Source organism: Ischnura elegans, chromosome 4 (genome assembly GCF_921293095.1).
Source record: "Ischnura elegans chromosome 4, ioIscEleg1.1, whole genome shotgun sequence".
In the NCBI taxonomy this organism is placed as follows: Eukaryota; Metazoa; Arthropoda; class Insecta; order Odonata; family Coenagrionidae; genus Ischnura; species Ischnura elegans.
Window position 1 is genome coordinate 35547788 of NC_060249.1, and position 24559 is coordinate 35572346.

At 39.0% G+C, this 24559-nt stretch overlaps 2 protein-coding genes across 5 annotated transcripts in view; both read left to right on the forward strand.

Moving 5' to 3' along the window:
- LOC124157268 (chromatin-remodeling ATPase INO80) overlaps positions 1-24559 on the forward strand; it is a 189290-nt gene that overhangs the window by 122993 nt on the left and 41738 nt on the right. For all 4 annotated transcript variants that reach the window (XM_046531843.1, XM_046531841.1, XM_046531842.1 and 1 more), the window contains exon 28: positions 670-811. In XM_046531843.1, coding sequence (XP_046387799.1) covers positions 670-811 — 142 coding nt within the window. The remainder of the gene's footprint in view (positions 1-669; positions 812-24559) is intronic.
- On the forward strand, positions 10553-13267 carry LOC124157273. Its single transcript, XM_046531862.1, has 2 exons — positions 10553-11008; positions 12521-13267. The coding sequence occupies exons 1-2, from the start codon at positions 10828-10830 to the stop codon at positions 13189-13191; spliced, it is 852 nt and encodes a 283-aa protein (XP_046387818.1). The 5' UTR covers positions 10553-10827; the 3' UTR covers positions 13192-13267.

A 24559-nucleotide genomic window follows, 5' to 3' on the forward strand; every position in this document is an offset into this window, starting at 1 on the left:
ATTTTATGTAAAACAATTCCTCGATTAGGTCATTTCATTTAAATGATATGCCACCTATGTGTAAATGCTGTCCTAAGTCCATATCACATAGCTAATTGGCTAGTGCTTAATTCAGCACTGAACGTGGACCTCAAAAGTCAAGATCAAATCTAATTTTAATTAAACCTTTGGGCTAATCTAATTAAACCTATAAGAGCTTGTTTTTTTACCATGCTGATTACAGTGTGAAGTCATGTGGTGAAAGCATTCATGGTTGAGATTTTATTCTGATTTTGTTATCAACATATTTATACTCTGGTATTACCACCAGTAATATTATAACTTGCATGATTGTCTGTGACTGATTGTTTAATTCTATGTACATATGGTATTTTATATCATTCCTTGTCTATTTTCAGTGCTCAATATCAATGTTGATTCCATTATCAGATGTAGTTATGCCCTATACAAACATTTTAACTTGCTGAGTTCATTTTTTAATTTTTAAAATAAAATTTTCACTATAGAAATAAGCATCCTACAGAAAAAGTTAACGGATGTGAATTTCTTAAGAGAATGCAATTGGATTATCCATTTCTCTTAAAAATTCTGATAATTCATATATTTTCAGTTAATTGATGTTAGAATTACTCTGTGATTGGGTTGAACTGATATAATTTCTTCTTCTAGGTTTCATATGGGAGTGCTGCTCCTGGTGGTGCTGGTCAGTTGGAAGAGACAAGTAATGATGGCCCCTTAGTGGTTGACGTGGAAACCACACCATCAATGTCTCCAGCTCATCATCTCCCTCCTCATCTGCAGTTTGATTACGGTAAGCTTATTTCTCTTTTCTAATCCTTTCTGAATGCATGACTCTACCTCTACCCCTTGTCCCAAATTTCAGGTATGTGTACCCACAATGTATGTAATAGGATTCAGATGAGGCAATCATTATATCTCAAAAGTATGGTCAATATAGAAATATGATGATTACAGCGTAATATATCAGTTTGTCACAGAGCACAAAAATTAAGTTGTTTCAACTTGCTGTGACTGTTGAACAAGCTATAGAATGAGTTCCAATGGAGCAAATGTCGGGAAAATGGTGTCAGATGACATCTGATTTAGATCAAGAAAGAGTTAGCATGTGTGAATTCTTTTGGATTTACTGTAATTTATTTTCTAGATAGTTAGTTATTACATAGAAATAAAGAATCTGAACTTCTTGATAATTATGTGTGGCAGTTAAGGTATGCAAAAAATAGTCATTAGATATTTTTCAATTCATTCAGATGAATTTTGCTAGGTGAAATGTGTATAGTTTTTTATATAAAAGATATACTATATTATAAGTTTTACTTACTCGTTAAAATATAAGTTTTTCATAAGGAATTTTCATAGCTGATGTTAGATTTTTATCTAAAATATAGAACCCATGTCATCTAAAGTTCGAGAGCCATCCAACACCAGGAAACAGTGCTAGAATTATATTTGTCACTGACTCAGGAACCATAGAAGTACATATTCGTTAAGTTGGCAAGAATGCCACTGTCAGATGGATTGGAACTGTAATTTTTTTTTTGGTTGCCAACAAAACACCATGCTTAAAATTCGGCCACAATCTGAGCTATTGCATGCAACATCTGAAGTTAAAGCATGTATGCTATTAATGCAATAAAATGTGTGGATACACATGCAACCAGTATATGGTATATTTGAGGTTTACTGAAATTTCTGGTGTTAACTGTTAACATCTACTTGTGACAGGTGTTAGAGAATTTTGTCAAAATATGAAATTAAAACTTGAAATTCAACTATGAAGCGTTAAGAGTTAATCATGTTAGTTAAATATGTTGAGCAAATATAGTAATCCTGAGAGGAAATGACTGGTCATTGAATAATTTAAATATAACTAATGTAGTACCCATTTTGAAAGGAGTTATTCGCCGCCATTCAATCAATTATAGCCCAATCCTTAGTTTTCTTCAAGTTGTACAAAAAGATATTGTATGTAATATTTTTAGTTACTGCATTACCATTTTGTAGCATTTCAAATGTGAGGCTATTCCCTTACTGAAAACTTGCTAGAATTTTTAAGTATTAAATTAAGATACATATTGAATGTATTGCAGTCTGTCAAACAAATTTTTTTATATAAGTTCTCTAGAAAGTAGATTTTTATACATATTCTGAATGATTGCAAAGTGTATGTAATTCATTATCTTTGGACGTTTTATACCTTTAGCCAGGCTTATTTCTATGAAGAATGTGTCTGATCTTATACATTTGGAGAGTATAAATCATTGGTTAATTATGGTGCACTTGTTTTTCTTAAAGATTTTTTTTGTGTTTTTGCTCCTGTGTAACTGAAGAATGGAAGTAGTTTTGTGCTTTAACCCTTTTGCTGCTTCAATAGATTTTTCATCGGTTCCATTATTTTGCCTATTATCCAGAAAAAAATTAATTGAATCATTCATTTGACGTCGCTGAATGTCGCCGCACGAATGGACGTAGTTCCGCTAGAATTTCGAACAGATGACAGCACCTACGACCGAAGGGAGGGTTTTTCGAAAACGTAGATATTTACCCGCATGTCGTGTTGAAAGGAAAAGTTTTTTGAAAGTCGTGGAATATCCCCGCATGTCGCAGGCAATAACCATAATGTTTTTTGCGGGTATTCCCGCTTGTAGCAGCGAAAGGGTTAAGTAGAATGACAGCTATTCCATTCTAAATTATGGTTATATAATACAGACAACCCTGTAGAATGTGGGTAGCAATTTGTATTCAAGCCCTTTATTGGTGGTAATTCAGTTGTCCGAATGAGTCTCAGCATTTCAACCTTGAGTCCATATATTATTTAAATGTTCGGAAGGTAAATAAATTCCAAAACTGCCTCTTTTTCTTTGTATTGATTTTGAATAAGGGAATGTCGGTTTTTGGGATTCTCAGATTTCTCTCTATCAGAAATCTTCTTAATCTCTTTTTAGAAAATTTAGTTGTGTAAATATGTATTATTTTAAAAGACATCACCTGTTTGAATTTTTGCAAAGCTATTGAAAATTATAATTTTCCTCCATCAAATTTGTAATTGCATCAATTGAGGTTTTACTGGCAAGGGAAATCAGTGATTACAGGGAAATGTGAGGGTCTTCTTCAGTGAAATCAAGGGAATTTCACAGAGTAAATCGTCTAGCTCCCAGAGAAGAATGGCATTAAGGTGCAGGTAGATGAATTGATCCTAGTAGAATCATTCCAGCCAGGTGATAATATTTATTTATACAATCAAATTTGTCTTTGTATCATAATTTTTCTATAAATTTGATGAATTTAAGTTCTATAAGTGTTTTTTCTCAAATTTTGTTTCCTTAAAAAAATTCTGTTCTCAATTTTGTGCAGCGATACTATGAGGGAGAAATTACATTTGGATAATGTTTGGTTATCTCTTTGACTTAGTATTTTAACGACTGTGATAATAATTTTAAAAATTATTTCCTATGTTTTATGCTAATATTTAGTGAACCAGGATTTGAAGCTAATTGCAACACTCCTCTTTATTTTTTTTTTTGGATATGGTATCAACATTGCCTAGTAAAATTTCATTTTTTGCTTTGCATTCCCATTCTTTATCAAGTCATCCTTGTTAGAACTCGTCATGTGACTACTCCATTTTTTACACCTTGTGAACAGTTTTCCTTCGCCAATCCAGAGGTTTCTCAGGTTTGATTCGGGAGACGTCGTTGTTTAGATTGGATATTTTTTCTGGAAACCGTCGTGAATGCTTCGTTTTAAGGGGGGACTGAATTAAGCCGAGACAGCCAAGTTTATTGCTGGAACTTTATTTTCGGACTGAAATGATCTCGAGAGAACTTAGAGGATTAACCTGCGATCCTGTAGAAAGTTACGATTATATTGGTACTAATAAGGAATATGGCGAATTACCGTATCATTAGCAAATGCATTTGTGGGGCTACGTTATGATCAGTAACCTCTTTCGGCCTCTATCACCTACCGCGATAAAAATCGTCGCTACTCACGGCTTCGAAGTTGCTTTTTGTAGCGTAACGTTAGGTGCTATGACACATCCCAATTCACTTACCGGGAAGGATACATCTGTAATTTCATTGTAAAACGTCCATTTTAGTGACGTTGAGCAAAAGAAGACGGTCAACGAACATATTTTTCATTTTCTTACGAACCTCAATGCCGTTTTTGACCCAAAAAGAAAGATATCACGGTGTAGCTCTATAATGTTCTTATTTTAACAATCGGAAGTGTTTCGTGGCATAAAATTAAGTGCCACAATTGGAAGGAGAGCATGATTCGCTGAGCTTTTCGTTAGATCGGAATTTTTTACCGTTTAAAAAAAAATATTATCATGCTATAATCCTTTTCCTCTATGATGTTTTATGTGCCTTAAGCGAACCTGCCATTTTTCTGCCCCGAATTATCTTTTGTGATTTTCAAGAAAAACTACCAACGAATCTCATTTGATGGCTAGGAAGTTATTTCCTTAACTATTCTCAATTTTTGGAAGACCTTGATGTATTACGAAAGTGCCACATTTCGAAGATAATTTATCGTGACTTGTCCGTTCAGAATGCTTAGAATAATTTTACTCTGCAGTCGCATCAGAAAATCCCTCAGGAAACCACTGACTTAAAGCATTTATAAATATGTACGCCTTAAAATGTTTCAGGCGGCAGGGGCGCAGCTAAGAATTAAGGCTGGGGGGGGGGGGGGTGGTTTAGGCGCAGCTAATACTTAGGAGTGTGGGGGTATTGCATACCCGTCAGGGTAAGCGGGATTTGCGGGGGCCCTCCTCCAGGAAATTTTTAAGTTTAATTGTTCAAAATGGCGAGTTTTACGGCTTTCTGAGGGATATTTTATTAATCCTATCACTATTATATAAGTAATCCTAATCCAATTAAGTCAAATGGATTAAACTTAAATATTTCTCTGAGCTCTGGGGAGGAAGGGGGGTTTATCCCCCAAAACCCCCCCCCCCCCCGCTGTGCCCCTGTCATTCGGTTAAAGAAGCATGAGAAAACTCTGGCCGTCGCGACGTTTCGGGAAATTATTCGTGTCGTAGGCATATTGAGGCTGTGCTGTGCTCTTAGTCATACTGCTAATGCGCCCGGAGAAATTTTCAGTCTATTTCTTCACGTAGTAGTTTTTCCGCCGCTTCCCCCAAATACGACGTGAGTATTTGGGAACTTTTATTGTATTGTTTGCCACAGCAGTGGTTGTTTTTGTTTTGTGAGTCTTTCCTCATCTTGGACGGCCTTTGAGTGGCGTAGTATTTTCCCGGTCTCCTGCTACTCTTCTCGCTCGCAACTATCCTCATCCTTGAGGTACTTACCTCGAGCCAAATTAGAGCGAAAACTTACTTTCAGGTTTTTGAAGTGAAAACTTCCTATGGCGCGTTAGGCACTTTTTTTCAGATTGGTAAAGAAACTCTGAACTCGCGTGACCGTCACCTCAAAATCGTCACCGCCTCGCTGTTAATGAAGGGGAGGGAAATAAAGAGTGAAAGATATTTGAATTTGCTCGTTCTTCAGGTATGAAAATATATTCTGAAGCAGAAAGGATCCCTACGTTTAGTGTTGACAATAGTTAGTAAATAGTAGTTATAAATAGTAGCAAAGTTCTTGATCCTTGTATTCGTGAATAGTTAGTCGATTTTGTTCATGGCAATATTTATAAAAAAAATATTTTCTTGAATTTCGGCAAGGAAATTGTTTTTTCTTTTGGCTTTTCCGAGTTTATATTCCTAATCCAGTTAGTAGCATAGGCTTCTTGTACATTTTTTTTACATCAATCTACGTCCAAAATTTAAAAATAAAAAGTTTTCACTTCCAACGGCAGTCCCACGACTGCCATGTTTTTTTTATTGTACGAGGGGCACTCCAAAACTAATGCTTACAACTTTCCTGACACCACAATTTTACTCTAAGCACTTACAATTAATAAAGATGCCTAGAAGCATCCCTCCCGCTCATAGGCGTACCCGGAGCCAAAACTAGTGGGAGGGAGGCAAAACTAGCCGTGGTCGTTCAAGTTGTAACTATTTTGCACACAATAGTGAAACCAAAATTTTATGGAAATTATGACAGCAATTTATTAGTTTTTATAATTTTTTGCTTGAAAAAATAATGATTTTTATTTTAGTTCCACGTCTTATACTAATATCATTTTTCTTCGAAATGAAAATTTGTTCGTAACTTTTGTTTTGAACTAAATTTATTTTCGCTTCTGGGGGCAGTGGCCTTCTCTGTCCCCCGCTGGGTACGCCCAAGTAATCCGGCATCGATTCTGGTTTATTTGAACGAAATACCGATCGTCGCGTGGTAGCAGCACTTCTAGAAGATGGCGATTGCGCTTGATGTCTGTCAAAAGCAACGCTCTGTGATTGAGTTCCTTTGTTGTGACGATGAGACGTTCTGAAGCATTCACGAAAGGTTGAAGAGGGCGTGCAGAGATGATGACGTCGATCGTTGTACAGTTAGCCAGCGGGTACAGTGAGTATGTGGTGAGAACGGGGACGCCAATGTTGAAGATCGTGGACATAGGCCCCATACTGCAAAAACACCTCTCAGTGTTCATCGCGCCGAGTGTTACCGATCATGAATGCACGCCTTACGCGAGGTATATCGGGAGGCTTCTCCGCGATTGGTGCGTTCAAGGCCCGTTTCATGTGACATCCTAATGTTTTCCTGAAATTTGTCTGGGTAATACTTAAGTTGCAAATACAGATGGTGATATTATCCCAGATCTTGTCGCGCTTGATTTATGGGATGAGCACTGAATTCGCGATTACTTAACGACCAATCAGCCACCACTTACATGCTCATGAGGTGTCGTCACCATTATCATTGTCGTCACCACTACTATCGCTCAACATTGTAAAAATGTTACAACTAACCAGATAACCATTACGCTTGATGAAACGAATTTATGAACGATGAAAGACTGGCTCGTGGTCGAGGTTATGGCAAAGCTGCGTGCGTAAACCTCTTTACTATGCGATACTACCTCTCCATCCACCTCCTCACTATGCGAGTACCCTTAGTCTCAAGGTGGCGTAAGGCTTTTGAAAATAACGGAGATTATGTTGAAAAGTGACATGGTGTTCCTAAAGGATGTGTTGATACACTGTAAAAATTGTAAGTGCCTAGAATAAAGGTCGTGGTGCCAGGAAATTTGGGTGCATTAGTTGTGGAGTTACACTCGTAAAATCAATGGATTAGAGTGAAAAAATTGCCTCTCTTCATTTTAGGCCACCAGAGGAATACCGTGGTGATGCGACCGATCACGTGTAAATTTTGATATCATCATTATTTGTTACAAGTGCGAATTCATTGAATGTGATAATTCTTGTGGTCAACTAATATCACGACCATCGAGTGGGCGGAATATTCTGAAAAAAAAACACATTTTATGTCAAATTTTTAGGTACATTGAGAAATTGTATTATGGTCCATTGTTAAGTTTCGAACTTAATCAAGATGTTATTTTCAGTAGATGCAGATACGTAAAAATTATGTTATCAATAGTAATTTCGGTGCAGTGATTGATTGCATTTTTTCCTTAGTGAAGATATTACGTATCTAGTGTAGAAAATCTTTTTGACTTCTTCCTGTTTAATGACTATGTATTATGACTTCCTGAGCGGTGACAGCTACAGGAGGCCACTAAAAGACTTGACCGGCTCAACAAGATGCCAGGAAGGAGAAATTATATGTATTCTCAATGGAAAATTAGACGAACTAACATTTATGAAGTACCAAGTCCTGTATCTAACCTCAATAACTAAATAAATACCATGTAAAGGAGCCCAGGCCCAGGGGAAGAGGGGGTCGGATTGTGGCCTTACCTGGGCCTGGTAAAATAAACAGTAAGTCAAGTCTTTGATCACGACATGGTTTTAGTTGATTCAAAATAATTAATTAAAATTGTCATATCTCATCCATGAGCGTTTAAGTGTGTTTGGTGAGCTCCGACTCCGGCGCACATATTTGGGGGCGTTTATTTTATTGTTTACCACAACAAAGCCTGTTTTTGTTTCTGCGAGTGTCTCCTCATCTTGGGCGGCATTGGCGTGCCTCCTCCTGACTATTTTGCCCGACCACTCCTCCCCTCTCCTCCGCCACTCATCCGAGAGAGGACTCCCTCGGCTCCGAGTCTGTCTCCTCTCCCCCTCCCTCCCTCGCTGCCTCCCCTCCGGCGCTCATGCCATCTCCTGGAGCGTGGGAAGAGTCGCGGCTGGGGGTAAGGCACGCGTCTCCTCGAGTGCTGCCGCTGATGCTCACTTGTTTTTGTGCCTTTGCTCCCGCGCAGGCCGAGCTTTTCACGCCCTCCCCCTCCCCCTTTCCCCTTCGTCGTCTCCGCCGATTCTGTTTTTCACATCTCTCCCGCGTTTCCTTCTGCTTCCGCCTTGAGCTCTGCAGGTGTCGTCAAAACTGCTTAAGTCCCGCGGTGGTGGTGGTGGCGGCGGCGGCCAAGTCGCGTCTTCCCCCCCGCGAGATGCTGGAAAAATTCTCATCCACCCGCTAGTGACAATGTGGTATAAGCCGTAGTCGTCTTCGAACCCTCAGAGCGTGTAGTTATAACATTATGTTGATATCTGATCGTATCAAAGAATACGTGCGCTTCATCCATCCATTACCTTAGCTTTTGGGGATTAGCATCAGTTTCTTATAAATGGATTTAGAAAACCGTAGTATGAATTCAGCAACAACAGTGTGCCAGCAGCAAACTGTTCCCTTCGCTGGCGTTATTCAAATCTGCTGAGCGTTGCTCCTAAAAATTCTCACCTTCGCAGGAATTTTTTTTTCCGTTCGCTGAAGTATTTCCCTTCAGATGTAATCAATGGCTTGTTTTAACCCGCAATAACCCAATGTTGCTTCTAAGTAGCATAAAAATGTATAAATTTTTTGCTGTATTTCAGAAAGATTTAAACTACGAGCCCTTTTGCGCTGTAAAGTTTAATGGCGAAATACGTAGTTGCTGAAATAATTATGATTGAGCAGAAAATTTTCACATTTTCCAAATGAGAATTCTTGCAATGTAATTTCTCCCGGAAACAGCATTGGGTTCGAGAGGGTTGACGTCTTTCGTATCACTTTCTTTTTAAAATATCAACATTTATTCGCCAAAAATCTGTTGCCCTAATGAATTCCATTTATTTGTATTCACTTTCTTACTTCTTCCCTTTTGTAGGCTTGGTGTACTTTCTAAAAACTATGAGTCAGTTATTTTGCCTTGTATATTTCTGCGCGTTTAAATTGTGAAGAGAACTTGTAGCCGTTCCACATTGTCAGCCGGGTCAAATGTTTATTGCTTTCTAACTTTCTTCATATTTTGAGCTCAGTTAATATGTTTGTCTGCAAAGGGATTATTGTCTTCTCTTCCCTCGACCAAGGATAGCTTGATATAATCCTGATTAGTCAGCAGTGGTATATTTTCAGTAGTGTACACAGATGTCTGTGTATTCTAGAAATCAACGAATTTTACCTAGGTTTGTTATGAATAAATTTGCCTTTTCATCATTTAGGTTAATAAATATCTCACCTTGAAAATTATTTGAAATCGTCTTGTAAGACGATCAGTTGTGTTTTTTGAGGGAACTTATGTATTGATGTATTTTTACCCGTTTGCTACCAACTTGCCGCGTATTATAGGTGATGTTGTGTGAATCTACAATCTTCCCTTCACCACAGACTTACCCAACATCAGCATGCGTACTTACATATTTCGTGAAGTCGATCTATATTATTTGTTCCTTAGCTGTGCATCTGTCTCTACAACGTACTCTAGGTCTGATCCCAATATGTTATATTTCCCTGCGCATCGCACCACTGTTTACAGCAAATCTTTTCTCATTACCGCTTCTCGGATTTTAAATGAGATACCAACTGATGTCAAAAATTGCATATCTGTCAAAACCTTTAAACTAAAATATTACGGTTATTTACTATCTCGATAATATTATCGCGGCTTCTTATTTTTTCAAAATTGTGCTCTGGTTATTATGGTTGATGGTATTTTTTGCTGTAGGTTTTTTGTTTTTTCTTTTGTTTAGTTAAAAATATGTGACTTTGTGTTTGTATAAAATCCGGCTTGGAAAATAGCTCAATTTGCCGATTTTTACTATTTTTCATGCATTTGCTATGATCCGTTATGTCATGAAATGGAGTATCATTGCAACCATTTATCATTGTTATCATTGTAATAATTTATATTTTATTTAATGTAATTTGCTAGAAAAATGTAATTTTTTTATGTAATTTATTATTATTTTTGTTCTTACGGAATATTTCCTGAAGAATAAATATTTCTCTTTCTATCTATCTAGTTCGCTGCTGTTCATTTCTTTAATATTCAGCTGCCACTGTAATTACTTCACTCATTATTTTTCAGTTATTTCTTGTCCTTTCGAACAACTCACCCTTGAAAATGTCACAAAAATGAATTATTATTGTGAGTTACATCGAATTTTTCATTTAGCCTGGATGATGTGGATGACACATGTTCTCTCCAGTTCCTCAACTCGTGTTTGGTGGCTAAACCTTAGGCCCGCTTCACATGGACGCGGACCGTCCGCGCTCCGCGCTACGCGAGCGGTTAAGGTTCCATTGAGTTAAATGGAAGCGTTCACATGAGTGCGGACCGTCCGCACGCGGAGGAGCCATCCGCGTGGCCCCTCCGCCCCGCGGATCATCCGCGCGCGTACGGGCCACAGAGACAGGTTTGTGCTTGCACATGAACGCGGACGGCTGATGTGGACCTAGTAGAATTCGAGCGAGTCAGTAGTATTTGAGCGAGCGCGGTGATAAGAGTGTTTTCGCAATGGATTCAGTAGTTGACACTGAGCTTTTGATTGGTGAGGTGGAAAAAAGGCCTAACTTGTGGGATGTCTCTCACGATAAGTATAAAGACCGTGATCTGCGACTAAAAGCGTGGGAAGAGATTACCCAAAGATTCTACCCTCGCCTTCAGGATATGGAACAGAATGAAAAGAAGAAAACTGGTGAGTAGATTATATTTTATTTTCTTAGTAGAAGTTGGTTACAAGTTCCAATTTTTATACAACCCCTGACATATTTTTAATTGTTATACCGAAGGAAAATTCTTCTTTTTATAGCTGTGCAAAAAGAATAACGTGTTTTAATTGTTAAATCTATGTTATGAGTTTTCTTATGCTATATCTGCTTAATAAACCGGCATTTAAAAAAAATATTCTCGGAGGATTTATGCGTGCGCGTAATAAACAGACTTTGGGAACTTGACTAAAACAACAATGTCATGGTTCATATAATGTTTTCAACATTGCATCGTGAGAAACAAGGAATGATAACTCTTGGTTATACACTTTTCAAGTCAATGAATGAAGGACAGGAGAATTAGCATAACCAGGAAATCTCATTACTTTGTATTTCCTTTTGAACGAGTCAAATTAAATTTTAGACTCTTGCCAGGAGAGCGCCCCAGGGCCTACAAAGTAGTTTGCAAACTTATCTCTAATTGCATTGGCCGATCTATCTGATTGTACCTGATTCCGGTCATCTTGCAATCCTGTAACAGAGAGTGTGTCTTCGAAAGAATATCCGTCCCTTGCTCTGACAAAATTATGCAAAAGGCAACATGCTTTAATTACTGATTTAGCCTTTTCAAGGTCAATATTGAGAGGACGGTGGAAAATTCTCCACTTATTAGTTAAAATTCCAAAACTACACTCGATAAACCTTCTGGCTCTTGTTAATCTGTAGTTGAAAATTCTTTTTTTGTAATTAAGGTTCTTCCTTGCATAAGGCCTCATGATATGATCCGCTAAAGAGAAACCTTCGTCGGCAACAATAACGTAAGGCAACTGGGGCTCATTAGTTCCCGGAAGAGGTTCATCTTTTGGTATTCCTAAATTTCCTTCCGTCATTCGCATCAAGAATTGGCATTTTCTAAAGATGTTACTGTCACAGTTCCCTCCAAAAGAACCCACATCAATATACGAGAAACAGTAATTAGTATCACAAATTGCCATTAGAACAATGGAAAAATAATGTTTATAATTAAAGAAGAGAGATCCACTTCTTGTGGGCTTTTCAAGGCGGATATGTTTTCCATCCAATGCCCCGATGCAATTAGGAAAGTTGGAGACGCTGTTGAATCCTGAACTTATTTCCTTCCATTTTTCCTCCGTTGGCTGAGGCATACACTCATCTTTCATTGTGGTCCAAATAGCATAACACACCTCACCCACAATCTTCGAAATAGTTGATAGCCCTATTAAGTATGAATAGTGCAAATCCGTCATTGTGTTCCCACTTGCTAGGTATCTGTAAGAAAATAATTCAAAGTATTTTTATACCCGTTGTGAGCCGTGGGTGTGTGAATTTTTTTATTGGAATCAAGTAAAATTGTCGCAAATTCAATTCATTTCATAACCTAGTTGCGTTAAAATCGCACAACCTTAGTCATTTGTCTTTACAAATATATGGATTCATATTTGTCACACATTATCGAACCATTTTTGTTTTTATTTCAGTTGACAGAGTACAAAAAAGGTGGAAAACTGCGAGAGATGCTTATTTCAAAAGCCGAAATAAGGCAAGAGCTACAAAGTCGGGGTCTGCTGCAGCGAAAGTCACCAAGTACATTTACCACGATCTGTTGCAGTTTCTTGATTCTGTTCGGGGATGCACCACGGAAAGTAGCTTGGAACAAGAAACCTTTGAAACGGATGAAACACAGGAGCTGCCTACTAATGATAATCCCTCGGACGATGCAGATAATTTTAGCTCCCAGGCAAATCATCACAAAAAGGATGACTTCAGGAGGAAACGACCACAAAAAGGGCCATCAGCTTTTGAAGACAGCTTGCTGTCATTATTACGAGATTCACGAGAAAAAGAGGATGACGACGATCGAGCGTTCTTCACATCAATCATGCCATTATTGAAAACTTTTAACCTAGATCAAAAGCTCATGTTTCGTACAGAAGTACTACAACTTATGACGCGTATTAAAAATGTTTCTTCCCAGCAGCCCCAATTTACGCAAACACCATACATTCCATCCTCTTCTCCAAAAGGTCCTGTGCAAAATCTGTACCTATCTAAATCACTTCCGCATCCTAGCTATCAATATATGCTAAACCAAGCAACTGCTCCTTTACCTTCACCAAGTACGTCGACATCATCTTGGGAGACCCTTTGAAACATTTCCATGCTATTTGTACTAATATTATTTGTGATTTTTAGATACTATTGAAATAAAGTATTAATTAAGCAAAGTAAGAGTATTTTCATTATCACTTACCTCAGTGTGACACAGAGCCGCTCAGTAGGAGTAATGGAGATTCTAACTGTGTTTTGTCGTTTTAAATGCCCTTCCACTTTCGATAAGAGCTCGTCGAACGACCGCATAGACATGCGAAAATAGTTAAAAAACTTATTTTCATCTGCTCGCAATTCAATAAATAGGGTCACGAAAGCGCCTTTAAATGCTCTTCGTGCCACAAGTGGGTGCACCCAAAACCTCCTTTGATGGGCAGTTTTCTTCCGTTTCTTAATGACCTGATATGCAGCAACTACTTGAATAGCACTTGGCAGCATGACCTCTTTCCGTCTTGGCAATCTGAACACAACTGACATCGTGGCGGACGCGGACGGTTTTCGTCCGCTCCCATGTGAACAGCGGCAACCGCTTCCCGCGCTCCGCGCGCGTAGCGCGTGGCGCGGACGGTCCGCGTCCATGTGAAGCGGGCCTTACCTTTCGCTTTTCATTCTTCATTTCTCTTTAGTTTTTTTTAACCATTAGATTACTGCCCACTTTTCATGTAACGCAATTTCAGGCCTTTAATTTTTCTATTTATATATCACCTTTGTGTGTACTCATGAATTATTTATTCATCGTTTGCCCTTGTTGCGGTCGTAACTCACGTTTTCTTGGCAACCCTACGCTCGTGCGAAAATTTGAATGCCTCCATGAATCCTATCCGAATTTTGAATTGAATTCCACTACGTCGTCAATCTCTTTTTTATTCTCCATAGCACTCTGAGATGTCAGCTTTTTATTCTACATCCTCGCGAGGAACCGTTTATGTGTTGTTGCAATGGACTCCGCGTGGGTGGAAAGTATCCATTGTTGATATTTTATTTTTCTAGAGATATGCTATCGTCTTCTTCCTCGATATACTTAGGCATTTCTTTGCTTTATTTTCTTCGGGATCGCTGTTTTATTTCTCTCTGCGTGTAATAGTTTTAGTGTATTGTTATACCTATTACGTGTCATTTTACGACGGTAGAAATAATTTTCCCATTGTGGAATCACTCATAAAAAGTAAGGAACTAGAAATTCCCTCTGATACCTTATTCTCTTCGTTTTATTTAGTGAAAGTATTGAAATACAAACAACGATTGATACGGCTTGCCATTCTGTACGAAAAACGAATTAGTGTTGTATACTAAAGTAATGTATACCTCAACGTTTCATTCGATATTTGATACTCTAGCCTCTTAACATTTGAAAATTTATCCGCATGGTGTTTACCATTCATACTTTATCTAAATCTCCGTTTTGTCATCTAATCTGAAAAGCGCATGGTATTGATGTGGCTTAAACAGTTTGATGATACGTTGGCATACTATAACTCCTTGTAATTACCCAAATCCTTCACTTTTAATTATATGTAATGACTATGTATTTAACCATGTTTTGTAGCGTTTAAAATTTTTGAATGATAATGTGTTCTTGCACATACTTATTTATAAATGTTACGTATTGCGAATTTAGATGCGTTTGGAAATGGAGTCGCCGCAATTTGATGTATTCTATGATGTTCCTTTGCCGGCTCTTGATGTAATTTAGGTAAATGTTTTTAGGAGCCAGTTTCCTGCTATTATTTCTTTTTTTGCGTACGGAATAAATTCGACTTGTCGTCAATTAGATTAATGAATATCTCTCAGTGACCTTTATACCTCTCAGCAAACTATTTTCTGTAATTCAGCCATGGAGGATGCGAATCTATTCGGTAACGTAACCAGGGTGTTCGAAAAATCATTTTCGCTCACCTGCTAAATGGGCTATTGCAGGCGTAGTATTCGAAGATATACATTCGTTTTACCGTGCCTACTGCAACTCGTGTAATTAGGCGTGGCTTTAGCTTTTTTTTTTTAATTGAGGGAGGGAAAATTTTATTTTTCGTTAATTTTTTTTGTGATTGAAGAATAATATTTTTTCTCTCATATCGTTATCCCGAAAGCCTGGGGCAGGCTGTAAAGATAAATTATTGAGATCTTCTTTGAGGCTCGCGTGTATTTCCGTGCTTCAAACGCCTAGAAAAATCGTAGCGAACGTGATTATGCATGATTTGACACAAAAGTCTCACTCGTAATTCTATTCTTTGCTTACTTTAGGTTTTTTTTATCCCCTCTTCAGTATAAGCTGCTTCATGTCAAGTTTCTTGCGGCAGCGCTCTCAGGGAAGGGGAGATAAGCTGCCGATTATTTTTTTTCCTGTGTGGATGTGGAAAAGGGGCACAATCGCTTTCCGCGTGTACGTGATTTTAGGTGCCCTACGGAGCTTCTTTTTTTACCCTCATAATCGTCCTGCCAAACGAAAGCTGCTATTTGATTCTGCACTGCTCGGGTGAAGAAGGGAAATATGAGAAATGATCAATGATCATGCATTATTAGATCGATGTTGGATAATGCGTTTGATGCGCATGCTGAGGGTCAGAGTGAAGCCGTTGCCGGTAAAATCCATTGGGATAAAGGGGGGGTTCTTGGAGAGGGCGAAAAAATACAGGATACACCCAAGTTTGTCTCTCCCGAACATGGCGGGGGTGGGTTTAAATAATTTGTTGTCCTGTGCGTGAATTCATGGAATCGACTTTGCATAATGAAATGTAAAAAAACTATGTAATTGTAAAAACATGTAAATTTAATACTGTACGACCTAGGTTTCGCTAGCGACGCTCACGCTTTCGCTCACGACCTTGGGTCGGAAGCAAAGAACCTGTATCGCTCGCCGAGCGTCGATATTATTATTTATCTATCATCGGTGAAGCATGCGAAAGTTCCTCAATACGGCCGAATTAGTAGAAAATGTCGTCCAAGGATTCATTACTAAAGTTACAGTTACTGCTCTCTTGCTCTCTCTCAATTGAGTACTCATGACTCGGGAACCTTCTTGGGAACCTTGGAAACTTTGCGCTCGGCATTTATTATACCTACCGTATTTGTTCACAGTCATCGCCTTTGGTGACGTCTGTTTCTAATACTAATCATGCCGCCATCTCCTATCTTTGACAAAGTTCATGAAAAAAGGCACTCTTGCGAAGTATCCAAAACTAATTCTTCAATGTTCTATATTTGCTACCTTACTGCACGAAATATTTGTGCATATTCCAGGAGGAAGTTCTCAGAATGAAATTTACTCGACGCTGGTTCGTTTTTTTAGCGCTATAATCGAGAGATACAATTCTTCGATTTACTCCTGTTGTAGTAAAATATTTTATCTTGTAAATTCTTATCAATGATTGTCAAATCGTCTTTGTTATCGTTGCTCGCCTACAGTTTTATTTTTGTGATTTATTTTCAGCTGTTAGAATTGTAATTTCGAATTTTCTCAGTATTTAAAGAGTGGGTTGTGTTGTTTTAGTGCTTCCCTTTCTTTAACCGTGCCATTCTGTCTTCTAATGCACCAAAACCCCAATTAGGCTAGGAGTTTTAAAAATAAAACACGAATGGACATTTTTCTGCGCTTCCATTCCTCTCAATTAAAAAAAGAAGAATTCGGACGAAATATTCCTTCTCTCTCTCGTTAATAATGAATTGTAATCTAACCTGAAAGACCCAAAACCTTTTTCTTCTCGAAAATAGGTGCACACAAATCATGTATGGACCTAAAGTAATTTCTCTGGCTGTTAATCGTGTGCCTGGTCGACGTAATGAGCAGTGGTTAACTTAAAAATAAATGCCTCTAGTTTTTCTGTTACCTACAAATGGGGTCTCGGCCTTAGTTGAAAACTAATGTTGCCGTAAACTTGGAAATGGCTTTCGGTCCAATCGCCAGTCCTCCTTTCTTTCTCCTCTTTATTATTTTTTTGAGGTTACAGCATGTCGCCTCCGTGCTGAGTCTGCTCTGGAGACTTCCAGTTCCCCTTCATGCCTTCCTCAATGGCTCTCGGGATTTATGCGAGAGCACCGGCAACGACCGCACGGATTTGTCGGTTATTAAACCCTGAATCATCATCTTGCACTGGCCCGCTTTCCTTCCGACTCTACCACGACTCGCGCCCCCTATATTTCACAGGCGGAAATCCCTCTCTAACCCCCACTCCTATAATCTCTCCCTCCCTCACTCTCATCCTCTTCCTCTGACTTCACGGTTACTTCTTTTTATCGTTCCCTTTTTTATCGGTCATTATTGTAGCCATATATTATCTTTTTAGCTCACTCGCCGGTTGTATTTTTTGTGTGTGTGGCATGGGCCAGATGTTTTTCGAACTCGTTTCGGTGGGTAAGGATTTATTCGTCGGGAATCGGTAGCTCACCGATGTGTGGGTGGATCCTTATGTAATTTTTTATTTCGTCGGGGCGCTAGGGGAACCAGATGCGCTTTTTTGGAGAGGTGCACCAGTTTTATTTTCCACCTTTGTCTCCAAAATGAGTTTTTTGAGCGGGATTTGTGCCGTATATTCTCCACAAGTACTGCTCGATTTCTGATTAATGTTTTTCCACGTGGGGATGATCCCTGACCTAGTTTAATGACCTGGAATATTATTCCCACCATTTTTTAACATTAGTTGAGAGAGACTAAAAATTTCGTTCTTTGGACGGAAGTATTTTTGTTCGCCATTGGCTATTGAATGCATCACTGGATTTTTATGCTGAATATTTTCTCTGAACATTTTTTTCGCTAAGTGTTTTCCTAGTTTAATAGATACATTCATATGTGTCTTAAGTATCTCCTTAATCGCCTCTACTAGAATGTGTGACACACATTTATAGTGGCTTAAGAATTGATTTCCAGTGTCTATAGTGCTAGTTACGAAATATTATATTTGAGGATGCAGGAAAGAGGTTACGCAATTCGCGAGAAAAAATATTTACGATGTCGTTTCCATTTTAAATATTGGTCCTCTCAACTAAGTTTTGAGGCAAACCTTTTTTATGTTGTACATATTCAAAGCTACTTAAGTCCCTCGATTCGAATTTTCCCTACCTATTCAAATATTACTCTAAGTTTTATCTATTCGTGGACAATTATCGAATCTCCTGCTCTAATTGCGCCAAAAATGTGCGTAAAAGCTGTTCATCCCAAATGCCTACCTAGTGGTCGTGTGCACGGTTATCATGGCTTCGATTGGAAAGCTCTTTGAAGAGCGAACTGTTTTATACGTAGTGAATGATAAGCTATTACTTCGTGATTCCGCAATATGTATTCAACCATTGTTTCGACGTAAAACGTCATCATCTTGTGTTTGCAAATGATGGTAACGTTCTACATCGCAACCTTGATTTAATGCGTATTTTGGAATTACGCTGTCCTAGCTTTTCATTCTAAATCATTAGCGAATTCCACTAAAATCACGCCTGAGACAACTGTTTTATGCATTTGTTGTGTAATTTGAGATGCCAATCATCGTGTAGGAAACTCTAACAAGTATGCGTAATTTTTTTGCTAGGGTTCCGACATGAGGGTAAAGTATTTCGTACGGCTGTGGAGTGACTCGCACCCTTAATTTGGTTGGGATATGGCTCGCAAGGGCCATGGAGAATGTAAAGAAGGAATTAAGAGGGGAAGAGAAATCGCTTGTTCGATGGAGAGGTGGCGGGCGGATCTCTGTTCACGATCTTAAATGGTATCCTTTCCGCATCTCCCTCCCCCTCCATTCTCGCACCGCAAGCCGCACCCCGCTCCGTCACCGCCAATTATCTCGCGATGGCGTGCGTGCCGGCTCCCGCGATGAACCTATCAATTTTTTTTGTTCGGCTGATCGGATTATTCCCCTCCGCCCACCTCTTCCGAGCACATCTAGACCGTGACAGGGTCTCCCCTCACCGCATCATTTTTTAGGCTCTTTCGTTTTGCGTGGCCCCAGCTCCGATATAGACGTGCGAAGCGTTGCGTATCTGTGACACAATCACCATTTTATGAGTTGCTTCCCTACCCTCTCAGTCACGGTCAATATTTCCTTTCCCTCTCGAAAAAAATTATTTTCCCCCCTCCCTTCCGTTCCCAATTGTTTCTTCTTCGACGCATCATTTTTTTTACACTCTTGCGTTCGACGTCTCTTGACGCTTCCTCTGCGGGTTTCAAAGTGGCGGTTTTCGCTAGTTAAGAGAATATCACTAGGACTCTGCTGTGGTTCGAACGGGAGTTGCTTGTCTTGCGGTTCGACTGGCTTTCACTTGGTCTTCGCCGTGATGTGTTACTCGTGTTCGCGGTTGTGATCTTGAAGAAGAGTATTCAGATCGGATAACTGTACTTTGGTCATTGGTATTTTGTGTGGGTGTTGAGGCAAGCTCAAGTGGCAAAAGGTGTTGCAGCATTATGCGAAGATTATGAATCTCCTCAGTAGGGACCATATTTGGCGTTGTTAAAATGAGTAATCAAAGCTGATGACCTGAAATGTAGCTAGATGTAAGTAAGAGTAGTTCGCATTATCTGCAGGGCCTTTGAATCTCTTAGACTCAATGGTGTTCGTGCTAAAGTTGTGGAAATCTAAATTTCAATCAGCATTTCCGAACAAATATCGGTTCACTAAACCTATTTTTTTTTAAATTTCTCTAATTGTCTTCCAAATGGGAGCATCAGCTGCACTGAAATGCTCTTTAGAGGATATTGCCGTTGTCTTTCTCTTAATACCTAACGCTGATCACTAGTTACAGTTGTAGTACAGCCTGTCCTCCCCCGTATCTCGTTTTTGGGAGGAAATGTGGTCATTTTAACTTCTTGTGCTGATATTGTGGGATCGTGGTTGTATGGTGATTCGAGTACTTGCCTGCAGACCGAAGGGTCCTAGCTTTAAATTCCGAGTGGATCCTTCGGGTAACCCAAACAAAAATCCTGGAATTGCGAAGTGGCCCAGGGAAAGCACCGAATATGTAAACTTCACATGAATTTGGCTTAGTCCGGGTTGAGCTCTACCTTCACGTATCGAAACCAACCTTCCGGTTGAACCACTGATTGAGTATTGAAATAATCACTTGTAATTTCCCACGATTATAAAATGTATTCCGACTGAGGTTTCCATGTTACTACATCATCAGGGTACAAAACTGTACCATTTTGGTACAAAACTGTACCATTTTGTACCTTGAAGATGATGTAATAACAGCGGAACATAGGTTGGAATAAATTTTATGATCGTGGAAAATTACAAGTGAATATTTCAATGTGGAAAAATTCCACTTCATCACGCTTGGATCTTCGGATTTTACTGATTGAAAGTTTATGAAGGAAAATGATCATTTTTGTTTCAGGGTAAATAACTGCGACTAGTCAAGAACGAACACCTCTATGTGTTTTAAGTCCGGGCCTTGCTCTCCGGCTGTGGCGCAGTGCGCACGATCTAGACTGCTTGTGGCATCATGAGCTCAGCAGTCCATACCACCTTGTCCGGTAGTGTCCACAAATATCCACTGGGAGGAATGACGCCTCGGTAGCTTGACTGGCTAAAGCCATCGACCGGAAATCGGGGGATCCGGGTTCGTATCCTGGTCAAGGCAAATGATTTTTTCTCTGTGGATTTTTCGCACAACTGCCACTTCATTTCGTCAGATTTTTTCATGTTACGCAGTCGTTATTCGGCTTTTAATTCTGAGGAGACACTGGGTCAGTTATTAAGGCTTGCATGTGCCATATTTCCCACACCCTTCGTCTCTCACATCGCCACCACCCATCTCACCAAATCTCCATGGGCCAATTTTCCACTCATCCTCCAGGCGCAACCTTTAAACTCCCAATAGGGGCGTTCGGAAGGGCCGGTGAGGAAGGCTGACGCCACAGGAAGGGGCATGTGCCGTGCTTTTCAAGGCCCTTCCCTGAAATCAATCCTGTCCCTGGCTTACTAGAGGACCAGGTGAAGGGAATTAGGCAGATGTGACGTCATGCGTCCTCAGGCTTCTCTCGTTTGGGCTGTTATTTTTCCAGGGAGCGTGATCTCCACTGGTCGTGACGCTCTTTTTCTCCGGCTGATGTCTCATTGTTGTGCGTTTCCCTTCTCGATTTCCGGGTGCTTCGTCACTTAATGCTCTCTTGAAGTGGTGTCAGCATCTTTGGAGTACTAGTGAGACATATGGACTCATTTTGGGAACTCGAAATTTATTCATTACCGTCCATCGCTGTTTAGGCATTCCTTAGGTACCATGCGGCCCGCTAGATTTGATTTTAGCATTTTAAAATCTGATTTCGTGTTAACTATTGTTTATACATTTGATTCCGGACATCTTATCTTATCCAACATCTCCTACTGGTGCCGTTATGTTGATGATACCATCTGGAGCTGGACTGGATGCCGGATTGATGGAAGGGTTCTATTTTATCATTGTTACGACATAAAATTTTACCGCGAGTACAAGAGTAAAAAGAAAAATTTAATTAATTTTTGGGGAGCAAGATTATTGGAAAGATCTCCCTCAAGCAACATATCTTTGGGCCTCTCTGTAAAATTTGTTTTTAATAGCACTCAGGTTTGAATGAGAATAACATTGCCTATTGAATTAAGAGTCGTTTTCGTATTGTTAAGTCATTGCGGGCTTTTTACCCTTTGTTATCATGTTGGTGATATTTTCATTCGGTCATTATTTGACCTGGCCTTGAGCAGACAATAAGTCTATGGTCATTTCTATTTATGTGTGGGTGTGTTCACTCTGATCCGAATTTAGAGTGGGTTCGGGTTGGTGTGGTGGCTTGAATGTTGGCTTCCCAACCAGTTGGTCCGAGTTCAAATCCCAGCGGTGGTGGAGATTTTTCAGGGACTGCCCGATCCTTGCTTGAGTGCATTGTGGGGGGTATTTCATGTACAATACTAACTGTATGGGATGAGACGTTAAATCGCGGTCCTCCTGGCGCCTTTCTTTAAGAGCTGGCTAATGCCGACGCCGGGTTTCCCTCCACCTTTTCTTTCCTATCCTATCCTATTGGTGCATATGACCTTGGCTGTCCGTCACCTCTAAATATCATGTCATATCTAATATACAGTGTCATTCAAGACTTCGGTAGGCTTTTATTTATTACTTTTATCTAATTATTAAAATATATTGTTACCAGTAGGCTGATGGTAACATGAGAATTTGAAAAAATGAACGAAGTGCTTACCTACTGAAGAGCAAAGAAAAGGAACAAAAATACATACATAAGTAGGATACAAAAAATTATCATATTCGGATACAGCACCACTAAAAAGTGAAATTTGAACAAAATCACCTAAAATTGTCAATATCCATTGCTTCCGTAAGAACCACAATGGCATCAATAAAGGATCTAGGCACTCATTCATGACATTTTAATATTTGCGGGAAAAATCTTTAACGTTTCTTCAGGTTAGCTATTACACTACTTTATTCATCTATACAGGCAGGATTCACTCAGAATTCCCGTTATCTGCTTCTTGATTTTAATTTTCAATTTGTTGTGGTATCTTCTTGCTAAGTAGAATGGCGAGACCGGCTTTTCACCTATATCCTCCCAATGTAGCTCCCAATTTGGTGGGAACGTAGATTTTCAGATTTAACGTAGGTATTTAAAGAAGTATCCCTCTTTCAGTGTCTAATTTGTAAATTAACTATTATCATCACAACTTAAATATATTCTGTCTTTCGCTTATAAAATGGCTCCTTCACGTTTTTGTCAAACTTGAAGAACGTGAATGGGTAAAGTATCTTAACAAACGATCCATTTTGCTGCATTGGTTTTCCTATTTCTTGGCATTGTATAAAATGCTGCGAATCGCATATACCGGAGGTTTATGTGCTGCTATCACATACATTTTAGTGTAAGATTAATACATTCGTTCCCATAAAGCAAATTTTAATGGCCGTAATGGAGAACTTTTGATCTTCCAGACGTTGCGAGCTAATTCTCAAAGGCTACATTTTTCCAGTGACTTGAAAAGCATTTTTGTGGAGCACAGTTTGTGAAGGACCTCGACTTATGGCATGTCAAGTTCAAAACTTAAGCTCTTACTTATTATCTTATGATGGGGTTTCGTTGAAACGTGTGTGTTAAGTGTCCAAAGCAATTAGCTTAATCTACTTTCATTATGATTTAGATGGAAGGTGATACATTTTGAATCGGATTTGTCCAGTGTCTTCTCATTAATATGTATGTATTAGTCATTCTTGGTCATTAGTTATTGTTGTTAGATGAGGTTTCGTTCAGACGTATGTGTTAAGTGCAATTAATGTCCAAAGAAATTAGCGTAATCTAATTTCATTTTGATTTAAATCGAAAGTGATACATTTTGATTCGGATTAGTCCTGTGTCGTCATATTAAAATGTATTTATTACTCATTGTTGGTTTTTTCCTGTCGCCGTGGATATTCATTGATTGCTACCAGATACCCGGAAACGTTACCTATCTTAGGTGCCGCGGCCGCGTATAAAACCCACTTTAAGACCGTCCAGCACGATACTTTTTTGTGTTTTTTTAATCAGTGACAGTCTCATGGTCTAAAGTCTCAGGTGCTCGCCCTTTTCTCCCCTCGGTTTTCTCATGCCGCCTTTCATCCTCGGTCTAGTTTGCATCTCTCCTTGCCTTAATCCCCTTGGCGGCCTCGCCGTAATACTCTTAGCGCTGGATTTGCATTCGCTTGCTCGCTGCAGAGAGGGGGGAGCTGAGGGGGTTCACATTTCCCTTTGCCCGTGGCATCACGTCCGAGAGGAAACGGCTTAATTTTCGACTCTTGAAAAGGGACGAATCTCGTTTGTGAAAGTGTCCTTATTTATGGCGTGCTCAAGGTATTACCTCTGTATGGACGCACAATGCAGCGACATGTCAATTTATCTAGAGCATTTTGGAGAATGCTTCCTAAGAACTAGTTGAAATTTATCCTTATGTAGAATGATTTTTTTAAACTAAGCGTTAGCGAGAATCGTATTAGTAAAGGGATAGGAAATTAATAATTTTAATTATGAGGAAGTGTGTAACTCGCTTGATCGTACCGCTTAAGAAATCCTTCTTAGTTTACCACACTTCGCCACTTCACTTTATCTGTCTTTAATGCGCAATTCTTTTAAGGATCCGACTTTCATTACTACGCAGATGTTTTCTAGTTGAAGGTTATTAGCTCGTTGTTGTATTTATGAATCTGTAATAAATATAAAAATTTCAAAATTCTGTGTGGATGTAATACTTATTTTAAAATTTAACATTACTACAATTGCCGTTTTCAGGTTAGGCTAAATAGTGGATGACCGGAATGAAGTTCACTGGCTTACCTCCAAACAAACTACAGATATCATTTGAAAAACTATTTTAAAATATATTTTAACTCAAAATGTATTAATTTTTAATACAGTCATTTAAATGATTTTATTTAGTTTTTAATTTTATTAGGAATTCTGGCGAGGA